Genomic DNA, 24,792 nt, shown 5'->3' with positions numbered 1-24,792 from the left:
CTGGACTCCTCAGCCGACAGAATCCATCCAGGGCGGGAGTGATCCCTGTCCGGAGGGATCGGGCGGTGCTGACCGTGCAGGGCAGCAGGGACGCGGCCCGCCAGCTCCTGCACTCCTCCGAGCCCACCGGCTGTCACGGCAGCCAGGGCTCCTCACCTCTTCCTGTGCGGGGCTCCACCTCAACCCTCCTTCCTGTCTCATTTCAAAAGCCAACAAGCCTCACAGACAAATGAGTGAGCCGTGGCTGCCTCTGGCCAGCTCTCTGATTTCATCATCACCCCAAAAGCGAGAGGCAGGGGTTGCTGCCAAGGCTTCTTCTGAGGACCAAGTGCCCCTGCGGACCTGATGCTCAGGGGAAAGTGGTCCAGCCAAGGCTATAGAGGAGACAGGCTCACATCAGCAGTCCTTTGCCTTTGGTGGGGTGGGGGGGGTGGGGGTAGGGAACCAGGCGCGTGTGGGGCATTCAGGGATTTGCCCAAGGCTGCACGGCAGGCAGCCGACAGGCCAGGGCTGGAGCTGCGTCCTGCCCCAGGCCGCACGGTCACCCCTCCTCCCCCACCCCCACCCACGTTCCTTCTCTCTAGCACCCAACAAGCACCTTTGCCTCAGCCGTGCCCCGCGGTGTCTTCCTGTCCCCGAGGCAGGTCAGCTGCGCCTGAAACACCAGGCTGTGGCGGTTCACTCAGGCCCCTGGAGGTGGACCTCAGCAAACGTGCTGCCTCGATGGGGAAGGATGCGGCCCAGCATGAACGTGAGAAAGTTACAAAGGAGGAGAAATACAAGACATCCTCTGGTGACAGACAGGGAGCAAACCACTCTATGGGAAGCCACCGAGAGCAGCAGGTGATGACGTGGGGGCAGAGTGACGGGAGGGGGCCTCAGCTTCCCTCTGCGAGCAGGAGGGTGGTAGGCTGAGATAAGTGCAGCAGGTTGTGTGTGAGGGGAGGTGGGAGGGGCCATGTGTTGTCAAGAGCTGCATGGGTGATGGAGGGGAGAGGGGGAACCAGGGCGGCTGATCGGAAGTGCTTTGTACAGGGACACCCTCCTGGCCACCCTTCCCCTCCCTCCCTCCCTCTCACGTGCCAGCTGGGTGCTGGGGGGACACACAGAGGCTGCCCTCGAAGCGCCCCTGGGGTGCAGGCAGGCAGAGTGCAGACTGGCGGCTGCAGCCTCGCCCGGCGGTGCAGCCCAGGCGTCTGAGAGCAGGCGCCCACAGGATGTGGGAACCACAGGGGCCTGGGGGTGCCTGTCACGCGGCAGAGGCCGGGAGGCTGCTCGGCTCCTCCCTCCACCGCTCAGGATCCTGGGCACGGGCGGAAACAGCATCCTCTGTGGGGATCTCGGGATCACCCTGCGTAGGCACTGCCCCCCGCCGACTTCCCTCCCCCATCCCCCACCCACCCCTGAAGGGATGGCACGTAACTGGCAGGGCCGGAACCCCAGGCTGCCTCCTCTGGCTGCTCTGACAAGTTCGGGGCCCTCTCCTGGCTCTCCTGGGGGTGTTTGTGTGCTTGGGGTGGGCGTCTTCCATGGTGGTTCTCACTCTGGGGCTTTCCATCCACCTGGAGTTGAGGTCCACCGGACGGGCCCTTCCCAGCTTGCCCACAGCCTGAGGCTTCCTGCCTGCAGGGGCCTCTCTGGGGCTGTGCGGGCCCCCGGGGCCCCCTTGCCTGGGCCCAGCTAAAGCTGGGCTGTGGGCCTCCTTCGACTGCTGTGAGTGGCCCTGTCCAGGCCGAGGCCAGGCCACAGGAAGTGGAACCCACCCGGGAGGTCACATCACAGTGCAGCGTGGGCGTCCCAATATTTCCTCCGACGGGCGAAGGTTCCGCTGCCTGGAGTTCAATGTGCGTCCTTCCTGTGCCCTGGCCAGCCGGGCCTCGGCTCCCTGTGGGCAGTGGGAGGACAGCCCCTCATCCCTGGCTCCTTTTCAGTCAGTTAGCCGGACCTAGTCCCTCGTGCCTGAATGCCATGCTGTCCCAGGCGCCACCGACTGTCTGGATGTCGTGGTCTTTCCTGTAGGGGCTGGTTTACCCGCCTTTCCATGCTCTGCACTCAGTTCAGGCTGTGCCTTGAGCCTGGCCAGGCCCGCTGCTGACTCCTGCTGGCCTCCAGGGATGCCCCAGCCAGACCACACAGGCCAGGGTCTTCAAGGGTCTTTGGCCCCCAGGCCCACCTTCCCTGGCTTCACCAGCGGGTGGCTTTTTATCAACTTTAATCCCTCCCCCAGTGCCTCCTTATCCACCTGGAGTTGGTAGTGTTATGTGAGTTGGGATGCTGTCTGAGGAGGGAGGCTCCCAGGACCCCCATCCCCGACCCTGGACTGTGCACTTGAGCCTCAGGGTCTCCCAGCCATCCAGCGACCCAGGTGAGGACCTGGTCAGCTCCCTCCTGCCCGACTTCATCTTGTTCTCCTAACACAGCCCACAGGGGAGGAGGCCTCAGGCCCTTCATACAGGACACACATGGTAGCTTCTTTGGTCTGATCAAGTGGGGATCTGAGCCCCGGCTTCTCTCTTGTTGTCCACCCCCAGGCAGCAGACACGGGGAGGGCCAGGTCCCCCTCTGCCTGGTCATGAATTAGGACACACAATACATGTTCAAGAAGCCCCATTTCACCTCCCCGAACGCTGCATGCTGCTGAGGCCCAGCTCACAAACCCCTCTTCCGGGAAGCTGTCCCTTTGGGCCACCCCAAGCGCTGACCATCACAGCCAGCACAGGACAGGCCTCTCCTAGGTGACCAGAGGTGTTGGCCTGTTCCCACTTCTCCACAGGGCCTGGCACTTGGGCCAGAGCAAGCTTCACAAACACACCCTGTTAAAATGCAGATTCTGACCCAGGGGGAAGGACCCTGCAGGTGGGTGGCTTGAGCCTGTAGGTAACAAACCAGCGGGGGAGCATAGAGGGCAGAGCTCAGCGCCTGCTGAGGACTCTTGACTGTGGGCGTGTGGGTGGGCAGTGTGTGCGTGAGTGAGGGAACAAACCTCTATTGGTAATAACCAGCAGGCCTGGGTCCCCCAGAGATGGAGACGTGTGGGGGTGCTGGGGGCCCCTCCCCACAGCCCGTTACTGGAGTGTGGCATCTAGAAGCTTTCAGTAAAGCCTTTATTTTTTTATTGCACATCATATAAAATCAACCACACTGTACTTGAAACAGACGAGACATTCACAAGGACGTAGAGACCAAACTTTTCTTCTTTTTCAGCCCTCACCTGTGTTCCGCAGCTACCACATGCACTGGCAAAACCAGGTAACAAAGAACTGTTTATTTGGGGGCTTACACGCTGTGCTGGCCTTCGGGACTGTTCGGTTTGGAGGCTGCTGGTGACAATGACAGGTGACTGGGCAGGACAGCTGGGCCAGCAGAGCACCTGGAGCCTGTGGACAGTCGGTCTGCTGGTGGAGGCCCGAGTACTGAGAAGGAAGACAGGGCTGGGGCAGGCTAGACCTGCCGCCTGTCTCAGGACACGGACACCTGTGACTGGTGGACAGAGGGGAAGACACGCCCGACTCAGGCCTCACCCTGGCAGCTGGCAGTGGCCCATCACCCCTCCTGACACACGTGGAGACAAACAGTGGGCACCAATGGAGGGGGGTGGCTGGGCCCTAAATCCAGCAAACCACTCTGAGGACACTCCAGGATGTTGAAAGCAGGCTGTTCCAGGACAGTCACTCATAGGGGGAGAGTGTGGTCAGAAGACCCGGAAGCACCGCGGGGGCCTGGCCTGTGGATGGACAGGGGCCGCAGGCTCTCACAGGCTGCTGACAGCTGGGACTGGGGAGTGAGGAGCGGGCCTGCGGGCTCTGCCCCTCTTCTTGCCCGCGGGCTGCCGCCTCTTCCTCCCAAGCTTCTCTTTGCGGGTGGCGGCCGTGGTGAAGGTGATGCACTGGGTGTCCAGGAAGTCCAGCAGCTTCCCCGAGGCCACGTGGATGCCCTGCTGCTTTAGCTCAGCCTGCAGCTCCGCCAGCTCGACGGGCTGGTACAGCAGGACCTTGCGGTAGAGGGCCGGCTGGGAGCGGATATAGCGCCGCACGGCCTCCTCTGTGGCCACTGCCTGGACGGCCACCTGTGAGGCGCTGACCACCTCCTCGCCTGCCTCCTCTTCTCCCACAGACTCCAAGGCCGCTCCAAACTCACAGGATGAGCTGAAAAGCACCAGACGGTAACACCTTGCAACACCCCTTCTTTCCACCTCCACCCCAAGACCAGGAGCCTCTCTGAGGGCAGGAGTGTGTGTCTGTGTCCCCTGCAAGCCCGGCACGTGGCAGGGACAACCCTGGGGCGGCAGGAAGCCCCAGGCTGCTATGTCCCTGGCACTGTAGCTGCCGGCCTGAGCGGGACCACGCCCTCAGCCAGGATCTCATGCCGAGGGCAGCCGCACTAGGCTGGCCCCACCTGTGGGCGAGTGTGTGGGAGCCCCAGATGTCTGCCTGGGAGGCCCAGGGGGCTGACCTTTAACCCCACCGCAGTCTCCTGTCGTCCAAAGCCAGAAGGCCACTGGGATTTCTGAGTGTCGGCTGTCAAGCCTCGCTTATGCCAACTCTCAAGGCTCGGGGTCAGAGGGCCTATGAACGCCGGCCGTGTTCTCACGCGGTTACCTCTGCGAGCTGCAGCAGCTGTCCCCGCTGTCCACAGACGTGGCCGTGGACTCCTGCGAGGCCGGGAGCTGGGCGTCCCCACCAGGGTCCAAAGGCTCCTCCTTGGCTGGTGACACGCTCAGGGCAGAGATGCTGCCACGAGGCTGCTGCTTGTGATGTTGGGGGCCCTTGGTCTTGGCAAGTCCCTTGGACCTCTGGGGAATGCGGCCAGGAGGGGCCTCCAGCTGGGTGTGGCCAGCTGCCCTTGAAGCCTTAGCGGTCTGGGTGGTGTAGGTCTGGCTGCAGGGAGCCTCCAAGGGCAGCTGTGAGGACTGGCCCTCGTTCTCGGAGTCTGACTCCAGCGTCTGATGAGTGTACTGGAATATCTCCTTCAGTTTCAGGACCATCTGGCGTTTGGGCAGAGGGCGGACCCCAAACCTTAATGGGGAAACAGGTGCACTTCAGCAAAGAGCAAACAGTTATCAACAAATTAAACTGGTGGCTTTGTGTACTTGAATCTTAAATGCCTGACTCATGAGCATTCAGAGCTCAGTATCCATCCTGAATACCCATAGAGCAGACTCAGGAATATTCCAGAAGGACCACACTCTGAGTTGTGAGTGGCAGGGTAGCAAGGACCTCCCTGGGGCCCAGGATGAACAGCGGAATTCACTGGAATGTGATAATTGTGATGTTCTTTTAAAAAACCGGGTCTCTATCCTCAGACCGTTAAGGCAAGAGTCCCATTCCCACCCACGTGGCACGTGGAGGCCTGTCCCCACCGAGTGACCTGGAGGAGCATGTTTCTCAGCCCTGAGTCATATGAGGAACAGTAGGTGACGAGCCGAGTCACGCACAGCCCCCACCAACCAGAGGCTCCTGCCACCAGAGCCCAGAGCGGACCCCCACAGCAGACCCTCCTGTTTCCCACTTCGCTGAGCCTGGACACACATGGGAGGGAGGGTCTGCTCGGAACGAGCTTTCCAGAAGGACACTGACCTGTCCAGCTCTTTCTTCAGCACTGGAGTCTCCATGATGGAGTACCTTGGCATTGGGGTTATGGGCACTTTCGGGGGCAAGTTCTTCTTCCGATCAGCACCTTCTGGACAGAACGAAAGAAACACGTTTCAGCAGGAGGGCCTCTTCTGACTCTGGGAGTGTCACCCAGATACTTTGCTCGCGCTGCCCTCGCTCTGGGAGAGCAGTGATGTCCACCCTTCCCCGCTTGACTCTGGCATCCTGCCTTCCCGTCAGGAAGCATCACACAGCACCCGGGGAATGCCAGGGCTCCGTGGTGCTGACGCTGCTAGGGGCTCAAAGGCAGGTAAGTGGTGGCCAGGGGTCAGGCTGAAGGGGCAGTGGGTTGACTGCTTATGGGGACAGGATTTATTTTCAGGTGATGATGCAAACATCCTGGAAATCAGACAGTTGTAGAATATTGTATTAAAAGTACTGAATTGTACATTTGAAAGGGTGAATTTTATGGTATGTGAATAACATCTTAGTAATGCTCTTTTTTTTTTAAATCAATATTTAAAAGACAACTTAGGGACAATTTAGGTACATCTGGACTTTGGTTCTTATCCTTTTTATGAGCATGGAGCCCTTTGAGACACCAATGAAAACAACAGGCTCTGTCTCCTGAAAAATGCACAAGGTTCTTTATACAATTTCAGAGAGTCTATCACCCCCGTGAATCTCCCCTCAGATTCTAAGATACCCTGGTCTCAAGTCTCCCGAAGTGGTTCTCACATGCCACCTGGGCACCTGTTAGAAATGCAAATTCTTGGTCACACCCCAGACCTCCTGAAGCAGCAGCCCTGGGGTGGAACCTGGCCTGGTTTTCTTTTGAGATGGCGGTCACGTAACTTTTCATGTGAACCATTCCGTAGCACTCAGACCATTCACAGCGTTGTGCAGCCCCCACCTCTTTCTTGTTGTAAAACATCTCACTCCCCAGAGGAAGCTCCATGCCGGTCTGTCCCCGTTCTCCGCCTCCACCGCCCCTGGTGATCACTCATCTACTTTCGCTCTCTGTGGACCTGTCCATCGGGACAGCTCATAAGTGGAATCACACGGCGTGGCCTTTTGAGTCTGGCTTCTCTCCCCGAGCACCATGTTTTGAAGGTTCGTCCATGTTGTAGCCTGTGTCAGAGCTTTGTATGGCTGAGAAGACTCACTGTCGGGATGGGCCCCCTTTATTCACTTCTCAGCTGATGGACATTTGCGTGGTTCCTACTTTTTGGCTGTTGTGAATAGTGCTGCTGTGAACATGAGTGTGCAGGACGTGTTTGAGTCCCGGTCTCAAGTCTTTGAATGCTGGAGTGCAATGACCTGGTGATAATGGCAACTGTTTGACTATTTGAGGAGCCACACGTGTCTGCTCTTAAGATGAACCTGAGGGGCTCATCACAGTCTCCCTGAAGTGCTGGTGAGGTATTCTGGGGCGGGGCCGCAGACAGGGGTTCTTAATAGGTGCCCAGGTGAGCGCAGAATCCAGGCAGCTTTAGGACGCCCCCATACTTACTAGCTTAAGAAGTGTACGTTTGACCGCAGGCCTTTCCTCCCTAACCGTGGAGAAGGTCAGGCAGGGAAGGGGAGGGCTGGCCGCCCCTCGCTGTCATTATGACTTCATGCCCCTCAGCATGAAACAGAGACAAACACCCTCCCACTACTCACCTGGCGTCTGTAACTTGTGTGACCTCTGGGCTCCATCTGTGCGCGGCGTCTGGGGCAGAGGAGCCGCCTCTGAGGACCTCTGATCTTCTTCGTTCCAGTCATCCCACAGAGCTGAGTTCAGAAAGCTCTGCCGGTGGCTCCCAGGGGAGCCAGCCCCAGAGGACTTCTCTTGAGACTTCCTCCGGCCAGTGTAGCTCCCTCGGATTGGGGTGGTGCCCAGCAGTGCCGGGGAGTGGCAGTCTCTGCTGTCTGGGGCACCCTCTGCCCTGCTGCTGGGGCTGCTGGTGCTCAAGGGGCCTGTCCGCTCGAGGTTCAGGTGATCAATGGGGATCGGTGAGAGGGGCTCCATGTGCCAGCACCAGTCCTCGGCTGGAAGCGGGGGGTCACCGTCCAGCAGGGGGCTGCTGCTTGCCTGTTGGGAGGCTGCCTCCTGCTCGTCCTCACTGTCCTCCACCTCCACCACTTCACTCACGGGAGCCTGAGCCGCCGGGCTCCGCGCAGGAGGCAGGCACTTTGGGAGCTGCCTGGGGAGGTTGGCGAGGCCTCCTAAGATGGGCCGGGGAGCCAGAGGAGAAGCACGTGGGAGGAGCCTGCGGCGGGGGCTGGATGGGCTGCTGCAGGCCTGCCTTCTCCCGTCAGAGCCTCCAGGAGCGGCGGGTCCCAGGTGTGGGGACGACGTCTGGGGTATGATGACCGAAAACTTACTCGTGGCTTCGGGTTCGTCCCTGTTCTCTAACAGGGCCCTGGGCTTGGGCAGAGCCAGCGGGTCTGCTGGTGGCCTGGCCCTGAGGCCTGTGATCTGGGTCTGCGAGGAGCAGTCGCAGCTCCCGCCAGCCAGCGGGGTGGCGGGCACGAGCCACGAGGTGTCCGTGGTGCTGTCATCAATGCTGGCCCCTAGCCGCCCCTCCACCTCCCGCGGCAGCAGGGCCTGGCTTCCTGGTGGGCTTTGGGGAGGCTCCTGCTCCGCGTCGAGGTCAATGATGGAAAACAGTTCAGAGGACTTGGCGCTGACTTCCAGAACTTTCTTGTCTTCTAAGGGACTGTTCAGAAATGACTTTGCTTTGGTTTGCTCCAGCTCCAGCTCTTCATCTGAATCCAGTAACAGGATCACCTCGTCTTCTCTGTTCATGCTGTGGGGAGAGGTCTCAGGCCTGGAGCTCCGGCGGCCAGGTCCTGACCGGGTTAGATCCATGGGTGGAGATTTTTCTGGGAAGATTAGGACCCCTTTACCTCTGCATTCCAGTGCGGAACTACATTCCTTGTCTTTCTGGCCTGGGTCCTCACGTGACGAGGGAAGGCGCCTGGCTTTCTTTGGCTTCAGTGATAAGTTCTGGGAGGCCATGCTGGAAGCTGTGCCCTGCAACTGGAGTATTGGTGGGGACAGGTCATTGGGGCGACGAGTGTGAGGACGTGGCTGGCGAGGACTCTGGCCTTGATGGGGCTGCGGTGGGAAGAAGCATGAGCGTGAGGGGGGTGCCTGCTGGTGTGCAGGGGAATGGAACCCCTCTACCTCCCTTTCTTGGATGGTCCTGTTTCCTTCTTCCCAATCGCTCGTCACCCGGGAGAGTTCAGAGTATCCAGCTTGAGGTGATGAAAAAGGCTGCTGAACGTTATCATCATCAGCTGAGCACAGAGGGGCGCTTTCCTGCCTCTCTGGCCGGCCCTGGGCGGGGCTGGAGGAGCAGGGAGGAGCCAGTGCTCCCTCTGGGGCCTCTGCTCTCTCTCCCCCGTTCAAAGCCTGGTCGCTGGGGGGCGGAAGTGTGGACTGTCTCGTGTTTCCCCATGTGGCTGGGGTCTCATCTCTTCCTGGCCCGGATGATTCCACCTGCTCTGCATTTTCTGGCTGTTCTTTATCCTGTTCACTTGTGAGGATTTCCCCCGAAACTGGACCATCCTCCCCGAGCAGGTCAGCTTCTTCCTCTGGCTCTGGAGCTTTCTCCCCCTGGAGCAGCTTTCGCTGAGTAGCTGCAAATTCATAAATTTCTTCCATCTCCTCCTCGTTGACCTTTTCTCTGTCTTCTTCGCGGCCCTCCGGCTTCAGCAGGGCCTCTGCTCCCTCCTCCTCACCCAGCCACACAAAGTGCAGGAGCTCTCGGAAAGTCTCCACTCTGCCGTCAGCGTCGTCTTCCTGCTCCTTTGCCTGTCCACCTTCTGCATCCATCACAAAGGGCACTTGTTCACACAGGTGAACAAGCTCACTCACCCCAAACCTGCAAGAGGAAAGCCACGCGTCACCACCCCCTGCGCAGAGGTAGCGCCCTGGCTCAGGAGGCTCGGGGCAGGAGTCCCCACAGCCGTGACTCTCCCTGGCCTTTCCCCACTCCCCTGCAGAGACAGTGCCCATGTCCACGCCCAGCAATGCCCCAGGCCACTCAGCTCTAGAAACAGCATCTGGGGAGGGTCCACTAGCCTCACTGTGCAGCCTGAGCGAGAGCTGAGGTGGGACAGCGGGGCTGGGTGGTCCTGTGACCGGACCCAAAGCACCGGGACTGACACACATGGGGTCGCCCAGGCCGGTTTGGGTCAGCCCGGACACGTGCGCCGGCCTGCCTGGAGCTCTGCCATCTCATCGGCACCTTGGAGACCCCGGAGGCCAAGCCCGCCCCTCCCCAGGTTCCACCCCAGAGGTGGAAGCAGGACACGGGGGTGGAGAGACCAGGCAGCTGCAGTGTCAGGAGCGTCAGAGCAAGCATCCTGCTGACGTCCGCCTTCTCAGACTTGGAGGGGTGGCCGTTGGGCAGCTCTGGTGGCGGAACTGCCGAGGGGTGGTGTTGCTGGGGCTGGGGCCTGAGACCACCCCTTCGTCACTCCCAGCGAGTGAAAGCCACTGGGCTCCCCTCCAAGTGTTCCCTGTGGCCAGAATCTTGGTCAGTACACCCTGTTTAAGGTCACCACTGGCCATAAACTTGGGATTAAAAGGTACAGGAAGGACTCAGCCCTGACCTCTCATGGGCCATCAACCAGATAATCCCTGTCGGTTACTGTCAAAAACCGAGAAGTAAGTGGAAAGAACAGCCCGGACCTCTGGGCCAGAGAGCGCAGGTCAGGGGCCAGCTGGGGAGTCAGGATGGTGTCAGCAGCATAGAGGTAATGCAGGAATGCCTGGGCGGCCTCGGTGCTGACGTCACGCAGCAGCACGCGCTGGCGCCTCAAGTCACCATCCTCTTCGGCCAGGAAGGCTTCACTGTTTACCTGAGGGACAGATGCACATGGAAGAGTTACTGACGGGACAGCCGTGACCCAGGGCAAAACAGGACTCAGGAGGTTCTGGCGCCTTGGATCTCGTCCTAGGACGGGCATTAGCCAGAGTCGCTCCATTTAGCTGACCAGGAATTCTTCAGGTTAGGGCACAAAACCTGTCTGTTTCCAAAGTCAAGTCAGCGATAGAGGCTTAAGGAGCCAGTCAGTCCTCTGTTGACAAGCCTATCAAAGGCACTAGAACTTTCTGACGAGACTGACAGCAGTTTCCGGGATTCTTGTGATGCCACGTTCAAGTCCATGACACGTTCAAGTCAAGATATGACAACACAGAAATGTCATAGCAGCTCAGCCTTAATGAGGTCAGTTAGGGACTTCCCTGGTGATCCAGTGGTTAGGACTTCACACTCGCACTGCCAAGGGTGAGGGTTCAATCCCTGGTTGGGGAATTTAAGATTCTTCAAGCCACACAGCATGGCAGAAAAAAACAGAAGGTGATTATAAGACTGCTACTGCTAAGTCACTTCAGTTGTGTCCGACTCTGTGTGACCCCACAGACGGCAGCCCACCAGGCTCCCCCATCCCTGGGATTCTCCAGGCAAGAACACTGGAGTGGGTTGCCATTTCCTTCTCCATAAGACTTTACTGATATGTAAATAGAGGGAAAGGAAACAGTTCTAGGGAAAACAGGATTTTTATTCAACGGAACAAGAAATCTGATGTTTCCCAGCCCTGAGCTCATCTCCTCATAGCACTTCTTGACCTCAAACCTGTCTTCTCCAGGGAAGTACAACCTTTATGGCATCAGGGGAAGAACAGGTCAGGGGCAGTGGGCAGAGAGTGGGGGTGTGGGGAGGAAAGGGGCAGGAAGAGAGGGAGAGGCTGGGCACAGAGGGGAGGGGGAGGGGGAGGAGGGGTGAGAGGGAGGGGAGGGAGGAGGGACAAGAGCAAAGGGGGAGCAGGCCGCCTGGCCACGCACTCACATGCTGCATGAGAAGTGGGCATCGGGCATAGAGCACAAACTTGTGGGCATAGAGCACCTCCCCACTGTCTGTCTGAAACTGGACGTCACTCAGGTGAGGGTTGTTGACCATGGCACTGAAGTCGGCCACCAGCAGACCAAGGGCGAGCTGCAACGAGAGGGGGAGAGCGGCCACTCCCACCTGTGGGCCCCCGAACCGTGCAGGTGCCCAACGCAAGGGGTGCAGGCAGCCAGTGAGGGCCTCCTGCCTCACAAGGTCCAATGTCGGGCTCCACCCTGAGGTTACCTTCAGGCCCTCAGAGACAGGAAACAGCAAGACCCAGTCCTTTCTCAAGTTCTCTGTCACACCCAATTCCCTGGCCTAGACAGGAGGCCCGGCCCGTGAAGACGGAGGCCCGGCGCGTGGAGAGGCGTGGGTGACAGCCTCGCCAGGACGCGGTGGCAGGGTCAGCAGCTGCTAGGTCTCCATGAGGAAGCCATCAGCCCAGCCGGATGTGACAGGTGGGACCTGAGCCCAAGCAGTTGTGGGGCTGGCTAGAAGGAGTCCATGTCCCTTCTCTGACAGATGCCACATCCCCAGGGAGAACTTGGTGACAAGCGCTCGGCTGATACCAATGTGCTCACGGGATGACACCTTCTCTAAGGAAAACCCAGTTTCTAACCCAGAAAGTCACCAGTACAGAACATGAACTGTTAGCTGGAGGCCTCCAGGACTCTCACGAGTCAGTTGGTCAGTCCCGTTGGCTGGATGAAGCACCCTCACAGAGCAAGGGTGCTCCCCCGGCCTGGCCCTGGGAGCCTACTGAGGTGCCCCTGGGATTCAACAACGGAAGGGACAGAACCTGGCTCAGCTCAGAGGCCGTCAAGGGGCGCCCGTGGACTCTGCAGGGCCTGGAGGCTGGCTGTGAGCCGGCCGCACTGAACATACAACAAGCATTGCAGCCACGACCATGGAGCCGCGAGCAGGACCAGACGTGCTCACCGAAGCCTGGCCGCCCTCCTCCGGGTACTTCTCCTTGGCTGGCAGGACAAACCCAGTCAGTGGAAGTCCACCGAGCGACAAGTCCATCCCTAAAAGGATTTGCAGGTTAAAATCATCAACCACCTGGGAAAGAGCATCACCTGGCCGACCCGAGGATGTCGTCGTGGAAGGCGAACTGTCCAGAGGCCACCTGCACCGCCACCCCTGCCCAACAGAGTTGTACTCTGGAGAGAAAGCCGAAATCAACCCTCACGACCACTCGCTCTGGCAGAAGGCTCTGTCCTCAGTCAAAGCTGAAGGAAAACTGACGGACTCACCTGAGTCACATTCACCTTTGAGGAGAAAGGAAAGCACCCAGAGAGACCACCTCCTCCCGTCAGACAGGGTGAACTGGGACTGTGGACCCAAGCGGCCATCGCGGCCCTGGTACCGGGGTGGGGAGGCCCTGAGGGTCGGGGTCTCACCTGCAGTGCCCCCTGAGCTGGCCAGGTCCCTGCTGCATGGGCTGGCAGGCAACCCCTCTCCCGCCAGCTCCAGCAGATCCTGCAGGGCTTGGCGCTCCCTCTGGCTGGCGGAGGGTGCTGGGCTCCAGAGGCTGTGGCTCACGGGGTGGGTGCCAGGGGCAGAAGCGGGTGCTCCCACACTCAGTTCTGGCAGCTTGGGTGGCTGTGGCAGCCGCACGGGCTCCTGTGTGAGACCCTGAAAGAAGTAGGTGAACCAGAGTGAGCATGTGGCCTCCACAGCCGCCACCACCTTGAGGGTCCCTGGGAAGCGAGCCCCAGCCAGAGCCACTTGGGAAGCTTGTCGCTGTTACCCGTCAGTAGGCACCTCTGTCTTGGCAGGGCCCCCGCCCTCCTAGTGGCATCTAAATTGCTTCAAGCAGGTGAGTGCCGATTCCTGTACACAGGCCTGTCTTGTTCCTGGGTCCCATCACAGGCAGATTATACCAGTCCGGGGCAGGACCTGGGACCCTGCATTCTGAACTCTCCAGAATCTTAACGCTTAGAAACCTGTGGGCCTCCCTGTTCCTACTGTGCGAACCATCTGGTTGTTGCAAAGACAATACACAAGACTCCACACCATGGCACCCGGCTTCCTCCTCTCTGCGCTTGGTGCCGCAGCTGGAGCCGCCACCTGCTCCCCTTGAGCCCACCTGCCCCACCGGAAGGGAGCACACCTTGGCAGGCCATTGGGGCACCAGAGGAGGCACCAGGCTGGCCGTGTAGAAGGACTCCAGGGCCCTAGCCCCGGTGAGGGCACTGGCCTCCCACAGCAGGTTCTGTGCCCCCCCGGGGGGTCGCAGGGCCCGGCTGCCCCTGGCCAGCTCTTCCTCTAGAATCCTGCTGGTGGGGAGTGGCGGCGTGCTGGACGGCTCCACCTCCTCCGACAGGAGCTGGGCCAGGCGGTCCTGTATCTGCCGGCCCGTGGTCTCCGCATCCTGGACTAACAGTTGTGGGGGGGACGTGGGGGCTTTCTTCTTGTGGGTCTTCTTCTCTGGAGAAAAAACAGAAGCAGCACGGAGTCGTCCTCCCACCAGGGACCCCAGGGGAAGCTTTGGCAGCTGCTGCACGGCCAGGCTTTTCAGCACCCCACTCAGCCGCCGCACCTGCTCCTAGCCTCGTCCTCTCTGCAAAAGCGTTCCCCAGCCTGAGCGCGGCCGGCACCGCCTGCTGCTCCGTCTCTGAGCGGGACAGAGCCATGGCTACCAACAGGTCCTCGGAGGGCGCCTCGGGCTCAGGGACCTTCCGCCTCTTCCGTGGCTCCTTCTTGGTGGTGGCTCCCTTCCGCTTCAGACAGCCAGCTCCATCGCTGAGGCTTAAATGGCAACCAGACCGAAAGGTGAATGAGCTAGAGGGGTGAGCAGTTCCTGCTCTGAGGTTCGACCTGGGAGGGCTGGACCCCTTCTCCTCGGTGGGGGGAATGAGAGGAGATGGGTAAATGTGGATTCAACATACAGAAGGATCAGCAGTTTCTGTGCTCAAACTGTTAGGGACAGGGGGATCTCAGGAAGGACTCGTGGAAACCAGTCCATGCCAGCTGGTCTGTTCCCGAGCCTCTGAGGATGGAGCGCTGTCCCCTCCCGGTCCCTGTGGAGACTGTGCCCAGTTTTCTTCTGAAGCGTTTCATCTCCAGAGTCAGCGCTCTGTTGTCCTCCACCACTACAAAAGGCCTTTTTCTTTTTTTAAAAAAATCAACATACTCTGATCTCTCTTCCTCTTCCTTTGACTTACCTGGGTGCCGGAGTGCCCGAGGTGCCCGCGGGCTGAGCCCCCTGCAGGCGCACAGCCTGGAGCAGGAGCTGCGGGCCAACCTCCATCTTCACCGCACACTGTTTCAGGTGACTGATTCTGCTCTTCAGGGTGAGAAATGGCTTGCCGCAGAGGGGGCACTCAGGGATCTGAGGCGTGGGGAATCTCAGTGCCTTTTCAGCCTCATCCAAGCACCTGGAGGAAGACAGCAAAGGTGGGACCACCCTTCCCTGACCATGTGATTGTAGACAGGGCTCAGGTCAGTGTGGTCGTGCTGTGGGCCAAGGCTTGCTCCCCCCACAAGCTGGTCCCTCCCCACAGCCTGCAGTCGGCCTCCAGACACTGCATTTAGGTTTCTGTGAGCAGAGGTGCCTGAGGAAAGCTAGGATATATTAAACACAGAGTCACCAGAGTCAACATATGACCCAGCAACCGGAAACAGATACTCAAGCAAATACATGAAAAGCGTGTTCACAGTAGCTCTAATCACAAAACCCAAAAGGTGGAGACAGATGTCCATCAGTGGAAGAATGGATGAACAAGATGCGGTCCATCCATACAGCAGAATATCATCAAACCATAAAAAGGAGGAAAGCACTGAGACAGCACACCACGGACGGCACAAACTCTGCTGAGTGAAAGAAGCCAGACACGAAAGGCCACAGATTGTGAGTCCACTTATGTCTGGAACAGGCAAGTCCCTGGAGACCGAAGGCAGGTGAGTGGCTGCCAGGGGCTGAGGAAAAGAGGGAAATGGGGGTGCCTGCTTCATGGGTCTGGGGCTGACCGTGGTGACGGCTGCACAACTCTGAATGCACTAAGTAAACATGACTGCACTGCTCATTTTAAATGGCTGAATTGCACGGAACACAAATTATCTCTCAAGCTGTTGTTTAAAAAAAAAAGCAAGGCTGGACCAACCCTGATACTGAAGTACTAATCTCAAGACCCCCCCTGGAGCCCAGGAGATTCCACAGGAGCCTTGGAGCTGGTCACATCTACGGGCGAGGTGAGCACAGTCAGGTGACAGCCGAGCTGCTCCTACCGGTTCACATGCTGCTGCCTCCGTGTCACGTTCATGGCTGAGAGGTTCTTCTGACAGATCTGGCAAAAGAACAACCCCGTCTCCTCCAGGCTGTTGTCGGGTGTGGACGCCTGTTCCTGCCCAAGCTCCTGCTGGAGGGCCAAGGCCACTGCAGTGTCACTTTCTGTGGCGGGGAGCCCGGGTCCACACCCTGTGGAGACACAAGGACCCATGAGGACCAGCTCGTCCTTGGACCTCACGGGGCAAGGACGCTGGGTGGGGCGTGAGGAGCCCAGACCCAGCCCAGGGAGACCGGACACCAAGCAGGGTACTCCCCAAACTTTTAACAGGCGCAAGGACCCCCAGGAAGCTCGTTAAAGTGCAGGTCAGGAGGCTGGCACTCTGGGGGGCTACGTGGAGCCTGAGACTCTGCATTTCGGCCAACTTCCAGGCGAGGCCACTGTGGCTGGTCCAGGACCACTCTCTGAGCACCAGAGCCCTGAAGAATTTGCCTTTTGTTTCCCATTTCTGCTAAAGTGGCAACCCTGGGCATCCCAGGATTGTAAGGCTCCTACTGCAAGGAATCCTAGGTTTCCTCGTTAAAGCTCAACCTCTCCTACTGCTCTGACTTTTTCTTGCCCCTCCAGGTCAGAGTCAAATGCTGCTCTTGGTTTTTCTTGGCATCAGACCAGAGGATGGACTGATTCTAATCTTGGGATGGTGCCCAAGGCAGCTGTGCCCACTGTTGTGGCCGTCATACCTGATGTTGCTGGAGCAGACCCTTGGCACTCATGTGGGATGTGCCCTGAGAACAAAGCCAGAAAAGCACCACACTTCATTTTGGTCCAGTACTTTTTTTAAACAAAGAAATGGTTTCTCTCTCCTGATTACTGGGTATGATGTGAAGAAGACTGATGGAAACAACTCAGTCACATGCAGGGCAGGGGCTGGGCTCATGCACTGGCTGAGTGACCCCTCTGCACCCCTTGGTGCCCCGTGGACCAAGGACTGATGCCACATCACTGTGTCACCTGCATGGGCCTTTGGGGTAGCCTGACAATGCTCAGTAGTCCTGAGGTGAAACCTGCAAGTAAATACCGGGAAACTATGGATTTACTGGCTGCAGGTCTGTCAATAGTTTCTTCCTATTTCTTTTCCTTTTGTGTATTTTCACCAGGGGTGAGGATTCCTGCTATTTAGGGGATAAAGCGCCACTGACAGTACGAGCCTCCTGGGGTGGTACAATGTGCAGCAGATGGCACTTCCCTGCAGGAAAGGGTTAAATGACATCAGGCAGAAACAAGCAAATCCACCAAGTGGGGAGTTTTAAAAGACAACTGTCCTGGATTTTTCAAGAAGTCAGTATCACAAAAAACAAGGACAAGATAAGAGACTGTTATAGAGTCTAGACCAGAGACACTACTGAGCCACAGCTCTAAGCAGTGTGTGACGAACCCTCGTTCAGGAAGAGTTCGCTACAGAAGCAGTCCTTGGGGCAGCCGGGGAAATGTGAATGCGAGCAGGCAGTGTTCTGGACCCACGTGTGTTTATGGAATTGTGGTTATGTAGGAGAGTCTAGGGGTGAAGCATCATGATGTCTGTGACTTGCTTTCTGATGGTACGGAAGAAGTGTCCATTTACAGAGACAAAAAAAGGTGTGGCAGAATGTCCACTGTTTGTTAAATCTAGGTTGAGGGCATAGGGATTTCATTGTAATATATTTTTCTGATTCTTTTGAATGGGAAAATTTTTGTAATAAGTCAAAATGAAAAAAGAGGAAGTGGTAACCTTCTCAAAGAAGCTAAGTGAGAAATGACCCAGGGGACCCTCTGTTCTCTGGCCAGAGTGGCAAAGGCAGAGCGTGGGGCAGAAGGCCCACCCCTGGCTGAGAAGGCAGGCTCCTTCCTGACCCCTTTCCCCCAACATCATCCCTGTTGGGAAGACAGCGCTTCCTTCATACCGTTCACCGCCATCCCATCTTGAGGGCCCTTTGGGACATTTTCTTCAGGTGCAGCCTCGAGCGAGCAGCCTTCGGAAGCATGTTTTAAGCGCTCGGGGTCTGCTCTCTTGAACTGCTGCATTCGCTGGAGCACCAGCTCTGCCGCCCTGGGTTTGGAGGGACTTGGCGCCGTTGCAGTCAAACAGGAAGGAGGGGGCTGCGAGAGGCTGTCCGTGGTGGCCTCTGGCAAGGAGAACATTCACACGCATCAGTTCTAGCAGGAGAAACCAAAGGTTCTTCTAGTTTCAAAGACCTCAGATTTCAAATGGGTCCTTTACTGACTACATTAGGTGTAACTCTAAAGTACTGATTGTTTTTTGGTAGCCTCACTGTTTGTGGTGATAAAAACACCCCTGCCATATGTATCTGTGATGGGAGGGGGCACATTTCTGAGGTGACAAACATGTTCTAAAATTAAGTGGTGGGGATGGCTGCACAACTCTGTGAATAAAGTCACTGAACCATCCACTTGAAAGGGGTCAATTTTATAGAATGTGAATTGTATCCCTATAAAGCTGTTATTAAAGAGTTATTAATGACAGACACATATCTTTCTAGGTCAGAAGTTCTCCTTTAACTTGGTGTCTGAAGATGATCTCTGGGGGGATCCATGCAGCCCCTGATGCTGCATGTCACCCTCGCAGGTGTGTTTTTGGGGGGAGCAGTGCAGTGTTCTGGGGGAAATCAAGCATAGCTTTCACTATACTCTCAAAGGAAGCGTGAAAGACCAAAACGTTTTGGCAACATTAATGAAGCCTTACAACAGTCTCTGTGAGCTAAGGCTCTACCACCACTGCACTGGGGAGGTCATGCTGACCACATAGGTAAAAAACATTATTTAAGATCAGGAAGTGAACGTGAGAAAAATTTAGAAACAGAACTCAGGAGTCCAAAGATCTTGTGCTGTCTTATATACGCAAGGCTGGTTTTCAGTTCTGCATGAAGAATGTATGTTGAGCATGTGGTTTAATACACCAAGGCAGCAGGGTGAGCAAGTTGCTTTAAACAAATAAACAGAGAAGAATAAAAGGTGTTTGGAAGAGATAGGAAGGACAAGAAGAGTCTCCTGGGACTCTAAACCCACATGGCATATGCCTTCTACCTTCTCAGCAGCCTAACCAAATTGGCTCACCCACTGTAACTTACCCACTTTGGAATGAACCCAAGAAAATGAGAGAAGTAGCATTATTTTTATGTTCATGAAAAAAAAAAACCCACAAACTCATGTTAACTGCATGATGTAAACGTTAATAGGAAAATGAAAGAGCAGATGGCCCCAAATATATCATGTAGAGAATTCATACAACGGTTATGATTATTTTCTTAATGACTATTGTTTAAAACAAGAGTCAGCAAACTATGGTCTTGGGCAGGCTGCCTATTTTTGTAAATGAAGTTTTGCTGGAACACAGCCCATTCAATTACACATCGTCTAAGAAATAGTTTGTGACAGAGACTGTATGGCCGGCAAAGCCAAAGAAACTTACTAGCTTTCAGAAAGTTTTCTGATCCTTGGTTTAAAATGGTACAAATCACCTCTGGTGTTCTCTCTGGCAGAGGTTCTGACTGTTACCTGTCTGGGTGCTCCATGTGCTATCCTGGAGTACAGCAGAAGTGTGTACACCTCCCTCGGTGTTTTCAGGGGGAGCTGGTTCAGTCTCTGGCCTCTTGGGTGCCCTGTGCTTTTGAGTCCGTGGGACCTGGCTGCCAGGGCAAGTTTTCCTCTCAGTGGGGCCTTGCGGGGTTTTGCTCTTAGAAGCAGTTGGTTTGGTCCTTTTTGGTTTGCTTCTTATCTGGGTGCCGTTGGAGGCCTTTTGTGTCTTCTTTTCCTTTGACACTTCCTTGGGGCCATTCTTTTTCACCCTTTGGAAAAAGCTGGCACAGAGTTCCTGAAAGTCATCATCTGACTCATCCATCATCTGACGGGTTTGAAGGTTTTCAGGCTCGTCTTCGGAGAAGTGAGGGTCGATATGCGGGCCTGTGCACAGGTGAGAAAGTGAACCCGAGTGTGAGCCTAGCCAGGCCTCATTCACACTGGAAGCTTCATTATGGTTCGTCGCTGCTTCTCACTGTAATACCTGGAGAGTTTGCACAGTTGAGCAGGATGTATTGTTCCCTCTCTCCATAATGATTTCAAATGTCTTTCTTGGACTTCCCGGTGGTCCAGTAGATAAGAATCCACCTGCCAACGCAGGGGACATGGGTTTGATTTCCAGTCTGGGAAGATCCCACGTGCCGCAGAGCAACTCGGCCCATGGGCCACAGCTACTGAGCCCACGTGCGGCAACTACTGAAGCCTGTGAGCCTAGAGCCTGGGTTCTGGAATAACAGAAGCCACCACAATGAGATGCCCATGCACCGCAATGAAGAGTAGCTCTGGCTCACGGCAACTAGAGAAAGTCCAAGAATGGTGAGGACCCAGCACAACCAAGAAAGATAAATAAATAAATTTTAAAAAATGTCTTTCTTCAAACTGAACCTTTGTTCAGCACACTGAAAGCTTACCTTTATTAAAGTTCACATCTGAAAGGGTCTGTTGTCCAGTAGACACCTCCCAGAGAGAATACACATGGCCCTGGTGCTCAGGTGATTCTCCAGGATCTCCATGGTGATAAAGCACATTTGGTCCATTTAAGTTTTCACCTGAGAAAAACCAAAAGCATTTAAGTGTAATTAGATAGATATTGTCATTTTATGCCATTTCTCCCAGGAAGGTACAAGAGCATGTGGAGTATGGGAAAAGTCTTTAGGGTAACAAATACTCAAATACTGTCAAATACTGTCAAATACTCAGCTATAGCCTGGTTAACACAAACTAATCATCCTACAGGCTACCACAAAGCAACAGGGGAGAGGGACCTAAAGACGTGTCAAAGCGTGTTCTTCCATGGGCAGAAAAATGTGTGCATCTTGGAAGAGTAACCAGAGTCTAGGGAATGAATCCCATGAAGAGCGGTCACCACAGAATCAAGATGGTCCCTGAATCCAGAAAAACTATCTCTGGTCCAAGGCCTTCAGCTCTCAGAGGCTCTATCAGCAAGCAATATAATAACAGACAGAAGGAGGGAATGTGCACTTGAACGCTCAGGAAGAAACCAAAGACAGGAATACAGCAGGCTCATCCTTCATTGACAGAACCAATGTTTCCAAATCAGAAAAAGGTCACTTTTCTCTATTCTCACCCCAGCAACTCTCCTAACTCACGTGACCAGAACGCTGTCCATGTGCAAAGGCTGGGCCTTACCGGCATGATTATTTATATTGGCACAGTTTAGTGGAGTTTTGAAAATCAAAACTGAATAACCCAATGGTAGAGTGTTCATTTCAGATACCATAAGGCAGTTTCCACGGTCCAGGTAATCCACTAATCATCTAGTTTTCCAGAGTGGGGCAGACACACACACCTAAAATCTACTTTGCATGGCTAGCTCATTTTCATCTTCCATCTCCTTAGAGAAGCTTGTTTTCTCAGTCTTTATCTAATTGAACCCTCTCCACTCCCATTTATTTTCTATCATCACACACCGTTTTCACAGTGGCGTTTATCATGTTATAATCACATGTAATAGATTTATTGAATGCTTACTGTGCAGGCAGCCGTCCCAAGTGCTTTACAAGTCTAACTAGTTTAATATTTACAACTCTACTAGGTAGGACCTATTGACACCCCTTCTTTACAGCAAGGAACCAAGCACAAGAAGGAGAAACTGGCTCAAGTTCTCACAGCCTTTCAAGAGGCAGGCTGGGATCAAACCCAGGCAGTGTGGTTCCAGGGCATTAGCTCTTATATTTTTATTCAGTAGCTTGTTTTGTGTCCCCTACTAAGCTCAAAACTTCAGGAGGGCACGCACTCATTTTGTATTCTCTTTGGCTGACAAGGTGCCTGACTGAAGTGCTCGACAGTAATCTGTTGAGTTTGGTACGATCGGGAGCACCAGAGAAAGTTGTGGGAGCAAAGGCTGCACAGAGAAGCAGAGATGCGTGTCTGAGCGCCTGGAACATCAAGCCAAGCAAACTGTTGGACGTGGTAGCTGGAGCAAACTCCAGCCTCCACACCGCCCTGAGTCGCGACATCTCTGCCGGTATTAGTCTAAAACAGTGTATCTGCCATAGGCGCTCTATCGGTATTTGCTAAAGAGTAACAGATCCGAACGAGACGGCAAGTTTCCAGAGGGCCGGGGACTCTGCCTACCCAGCTTGGTACCTACCGCGGCCGTGCTCACTGCAGACGCGGAAAGAATGAATGGGCAGGTGCGGGGCGGACCCCCCGCCTCCCCCAATCCGGTGACACACGGGTTGCCATCTGGGGAGGGGCTGCCAAGGACTTTGGCGGCTACAAAGGCAGATGGCGAATTCCGATCGCCAGTCGGACGCCCGGGCCGTGACCCATGGGTATCCGGATCCCCCCACCCATCTTCCGTTCAGACAGCCCTGGCCCCCTCTACCTAAGCCCGGCTCCTGCCTCTAACCGCGGTTGGCAGCGGGCGAGGAAGGCTCTTTTCTCTCAGGAGACCGAGAAAGGCCTGAGGCGGCCGGACCTCCTCCTCCCCGGTGCAGACTCTCGGCCTCAAAGCCCGACTCCTCCTACCTCTGGCGCGGCCGCAGCACCTTCTCAACGGCGACCCAAGCCCCTGCGCATGCGCGGCGGATAATTGCGGCTGCGCGGGCGCAGGGGGATCCTTGAGACTCGCGTCCCATCCTCCTTTGCGGCCGGCGCGCGCGACTGAGAGCGTTCCTGAAGCGCGCGGGGCAGGACCTGGCGGAGCGCGGCGCCAGAGGACCGCGCGGCTGAGGTTATGTAGGCGGCTCCCGGAGAAGTCTACTAAGTGCTGAGGAAGAGTCGAGGTGAGTTTCGGGCTCCGCCGCAGTTTGAAGTTGAAGTTTGGGTGCACCACGGTTCACACAGGAAATGTATGCCGGTTCATTGGCGGCCCCTGAGCGCATCTGCGTCAGGAGCCGACAGGTAAACGGGGGCGCCAGAGCGGGAGCGGGAGCCGAGCGACCGAGCGCGGGCTTCCTCCCGGAGACGCTTGCGAGCAGGTTGAGGCCTGAGGGGCGGGTTTCCTCGTGCGGGCGGGGAAGGTGAAGCGATGCCCACCCTCTCCAGGCTCCCAGGTGCACGTTGTTAGGATTTGAGGGGCTCACGAAGCCGGAGAGGTTCGCCGCGGACTGAAGTCTGAGAGACCTTATAAGTCGTATTAAGGGTTCGAACTTCAACCTGGGGTCCTTGGGAGCCGACATAGATACTGTTTTTAAAGGAGTTTCTAGTTGCAGTGTGAACCTTGGTCTGGAGAGGCAAGCCTGAAGGCTCATCAGAAGGCTGCGGTGATGCAGGCAAGAAATGAGGGCGTCCTGGATTTAGGAGTTGAAGCTGGGGAAAAGGAGAAATATTGAGGCGTTTGAATTGCCGTGACCAAATTAGTTGTTAATACTTGTGGGTTTCTGGAAAAGAATTTCTAAGTTTCTGGGAACGTGGTTTCAGTTACTGAAGTGACGAATACAGGAGGAGTAGTTTTTGGGAAACTGATACAGTTAGGATTTTTTTTTAAAGTTATAATTTACATAGCATAAAATTCACTCTCACAGTGTTGGTTATTAGTATATTCACAAGGTTGTGGAACCGTCACTTCAGTTCAGTTGCTCAGTCGTGTCCGACTCTTTGTGACCCCATGGACTGCAGCCCTCCAGGCTTCCCTGCCTATCACCAACTCCCAGAGCGTACTCAAACTCATGTCTGTCCAGTCGGTGATGCCATCCAACCGTCTCATGCACTGACATCCCCTTCTCCTCCTGCCTTCAATCTTTCCCAGCATCAGGGTCTTTTCCAGTGAGTCAGTCCTTCACATCAGGTGGCCAAAGGATTGGAGTTTCAGCTTCAGCATCAGTCCTTCCAATGAATATTCAGGACTGATCTCCTTTAGGATGGACTGGTTGGATCTCCTTGCAGTCCAGGGGACTCTCAAGAGTCTTCGCCAACACCACAGTTCAAAAGCATCAATCAATTCTTTGGTGCTCAGCTTTCTTTATAGTCCAACTCTCACATCCATGCATGACTACTGGAAAAACCATATTTTTGACTAGACGGACCTTTGTCGGCAAAGTAATGTCTCCGCTTTTTAATATGCTGTCTAGTTTGCTCATAGCTTTTCTTCAAAGGAGTAAGCCCGTCTTTTAATTTCATGGCTGCAGGCACCATCTGCAGTGATTTTGGAGTCCAAGAAAATAAAGTCTCTCACTGTTTCCGTTGTTTCCCCATCTGTTTGCCATGAAGTGAATGGACCAGATGCCGTGATCTTAGTTTTCTAAATGTTGAGTTTTAAGCCAGCTTTTTCACTCTCCTATTTCACTTTCATCAAGAGGCTCTTTAGTTAGTTGTTCTTCCCTTTCTGCCATAAGGGTGGCCTCATCTGCATATCTGAGGTTATTGATATTTCTCCCAGCAATCTTGATTCCAGCTTGTGCTTCATCTTGCCTGATATTTCACATGATGTATTCTGCATATAAGTTAAATAAGCAGAGTGACAATATACAGCCTTGACGTACTCCCTTCCCCATTTGGAACTAGTCTATTTTTCCATGTCCAGTTCTAACTGTTGATTCTTGACCTGCATACAAATTTTTCAGGAGGCAGGAACCGTCATTACAGTCTAATTCTAGAACATTTTATAACCCCAAATAGAAAGCTGTGTACCCATGAGCCTCATTCCCCTTTATTCTTTCCCTTGGCAACCACCAATCTACTTTCCTTTTCTGCATTTGCCTGTTGTGTATATGTTATGTAAATTGTATCGTATAAGCCTTCTGACTGGGTTTTAAGGAATGTAGTGTTTTTAAGGGTCATCCATGTAGCATGAATCAGTTCATTTCTTTTGAACGCCGGATAGTATTTCCTTGTATGGATATACCACATTGTATTTATCCATTTATCAGTTGTTTCTACATTTTGGCTACTATAACTAATAACTATAGGTTTTGTTTTTTTTTTTTGGTGGTTTAATCCATTTTCATTTACTTTACCGTTTAACTTAAACTAGAATATTTAACTTTTCATACAATCTTAACTTTAAAGATGGTCACTTGCTATTTTACATGCAAAAAATCC

At 55.1% G+C, this 24,792-nt stretch overlaps 1 protein-coding gene across 7 annotated transcripts; it reads right to left on the bottom strand.

The window, feature by feature from the left end:
• Positions 1–3,181: 3,181 nt before the first annotated feature.
• On the bottom strand, positions 3,182–22,307 carry SLX4 (SLX4 structure-specific endonuclease subunit). 7 transcript variants are annotated; one of them, XM_052659242.1, is made up of 17 exons: positions 22,279–22,307; positions 20,196–20,333; positions 19,264–19,768; positions 17,652–17,873; positions 16,452–16,496; positions 15,713–15,902; positions 14,650–14,862; positions 14,025–14,233; positions 13,596–13,912; positions 12,883–13,117; positions 12,419–12,507; positions 11,438–11,584; positions 10,279–10,448; positions 7,257–9,466; positions 5,577–5,679; positions 4,599–5,015; positions 3,182–4,145 (listed from the first exon to the last, which is right to left on the bottom strand). In XM_052659242.1, the coding sequence occupies exons 3-17, from the start codon at positions 19,607–19,609 to the stop codon at positions 3,752–3,754; spliced, it is 5,307 nt and encodes a 1,768-aa protein (XP_052515202.1). In that variant the 5' UTR covers positions 19,610–19,768; positions 20,196–20,333; positions 22,279–22,307; the 3' UTR covers positions 3,182–3,751. The 7 variants fall into 7 exon arrangements, with proteins under 7 accessions (XP_052515202.1, XP_052515233.1, XP_052515226.1 ...); XM_052659273.1 differs by having other exon boundaries at positions 5,577–5,676; XM_052659266.1 differs by having other exon boundaries at positions 19,264–19,668; positions 22,279–22,301.
• Positions 22,308–24,792: the final 2,485 nt, after the last annotated feature.

The sequence above is a fragment of the Budorcas taxicolor genome, chromosome 2 (assembly GCF_023091745.1).
Source record: "Budorcas taxicolor isolate Tak-1 chromosome 2, Takin1.1, whole genome shotgun sequence".
NCBI lineage: Eukaryota > Metazoa > Chordata > Mammalia > Artiodactyla > Bovidae > Budorcas > Budorcas taxicolor.
This window is presented reverse-complemented; position numbering and strand designations above follow the sequence as displayed.

Bases quoted from the DNA above. Each gene is read 5' to 3' on its own strand.
- SLX4 (XM_052659242.1), bottom strand. From the start codon at position 19,609: ATGATGGATGAGTCAGATGATGACTTTCAGGAACTCTGTGCCAGCTTT. The intron at 5,016-5,576 runs GTCAGTGTCCTT...TTCCCCATTAAG, and splicing joins CTGAAGAAAGAGCTGGACAG to GTTTGGGGTCCGCCCTCTGC. The intron at 4,146-4,598 runs GTAACCGCGTGA...GGTGCTTTTCAG, and splicing joins AGCTGCTGCAGCTCGCAGAG to CTCATCCTGTGAGTTTGGAG.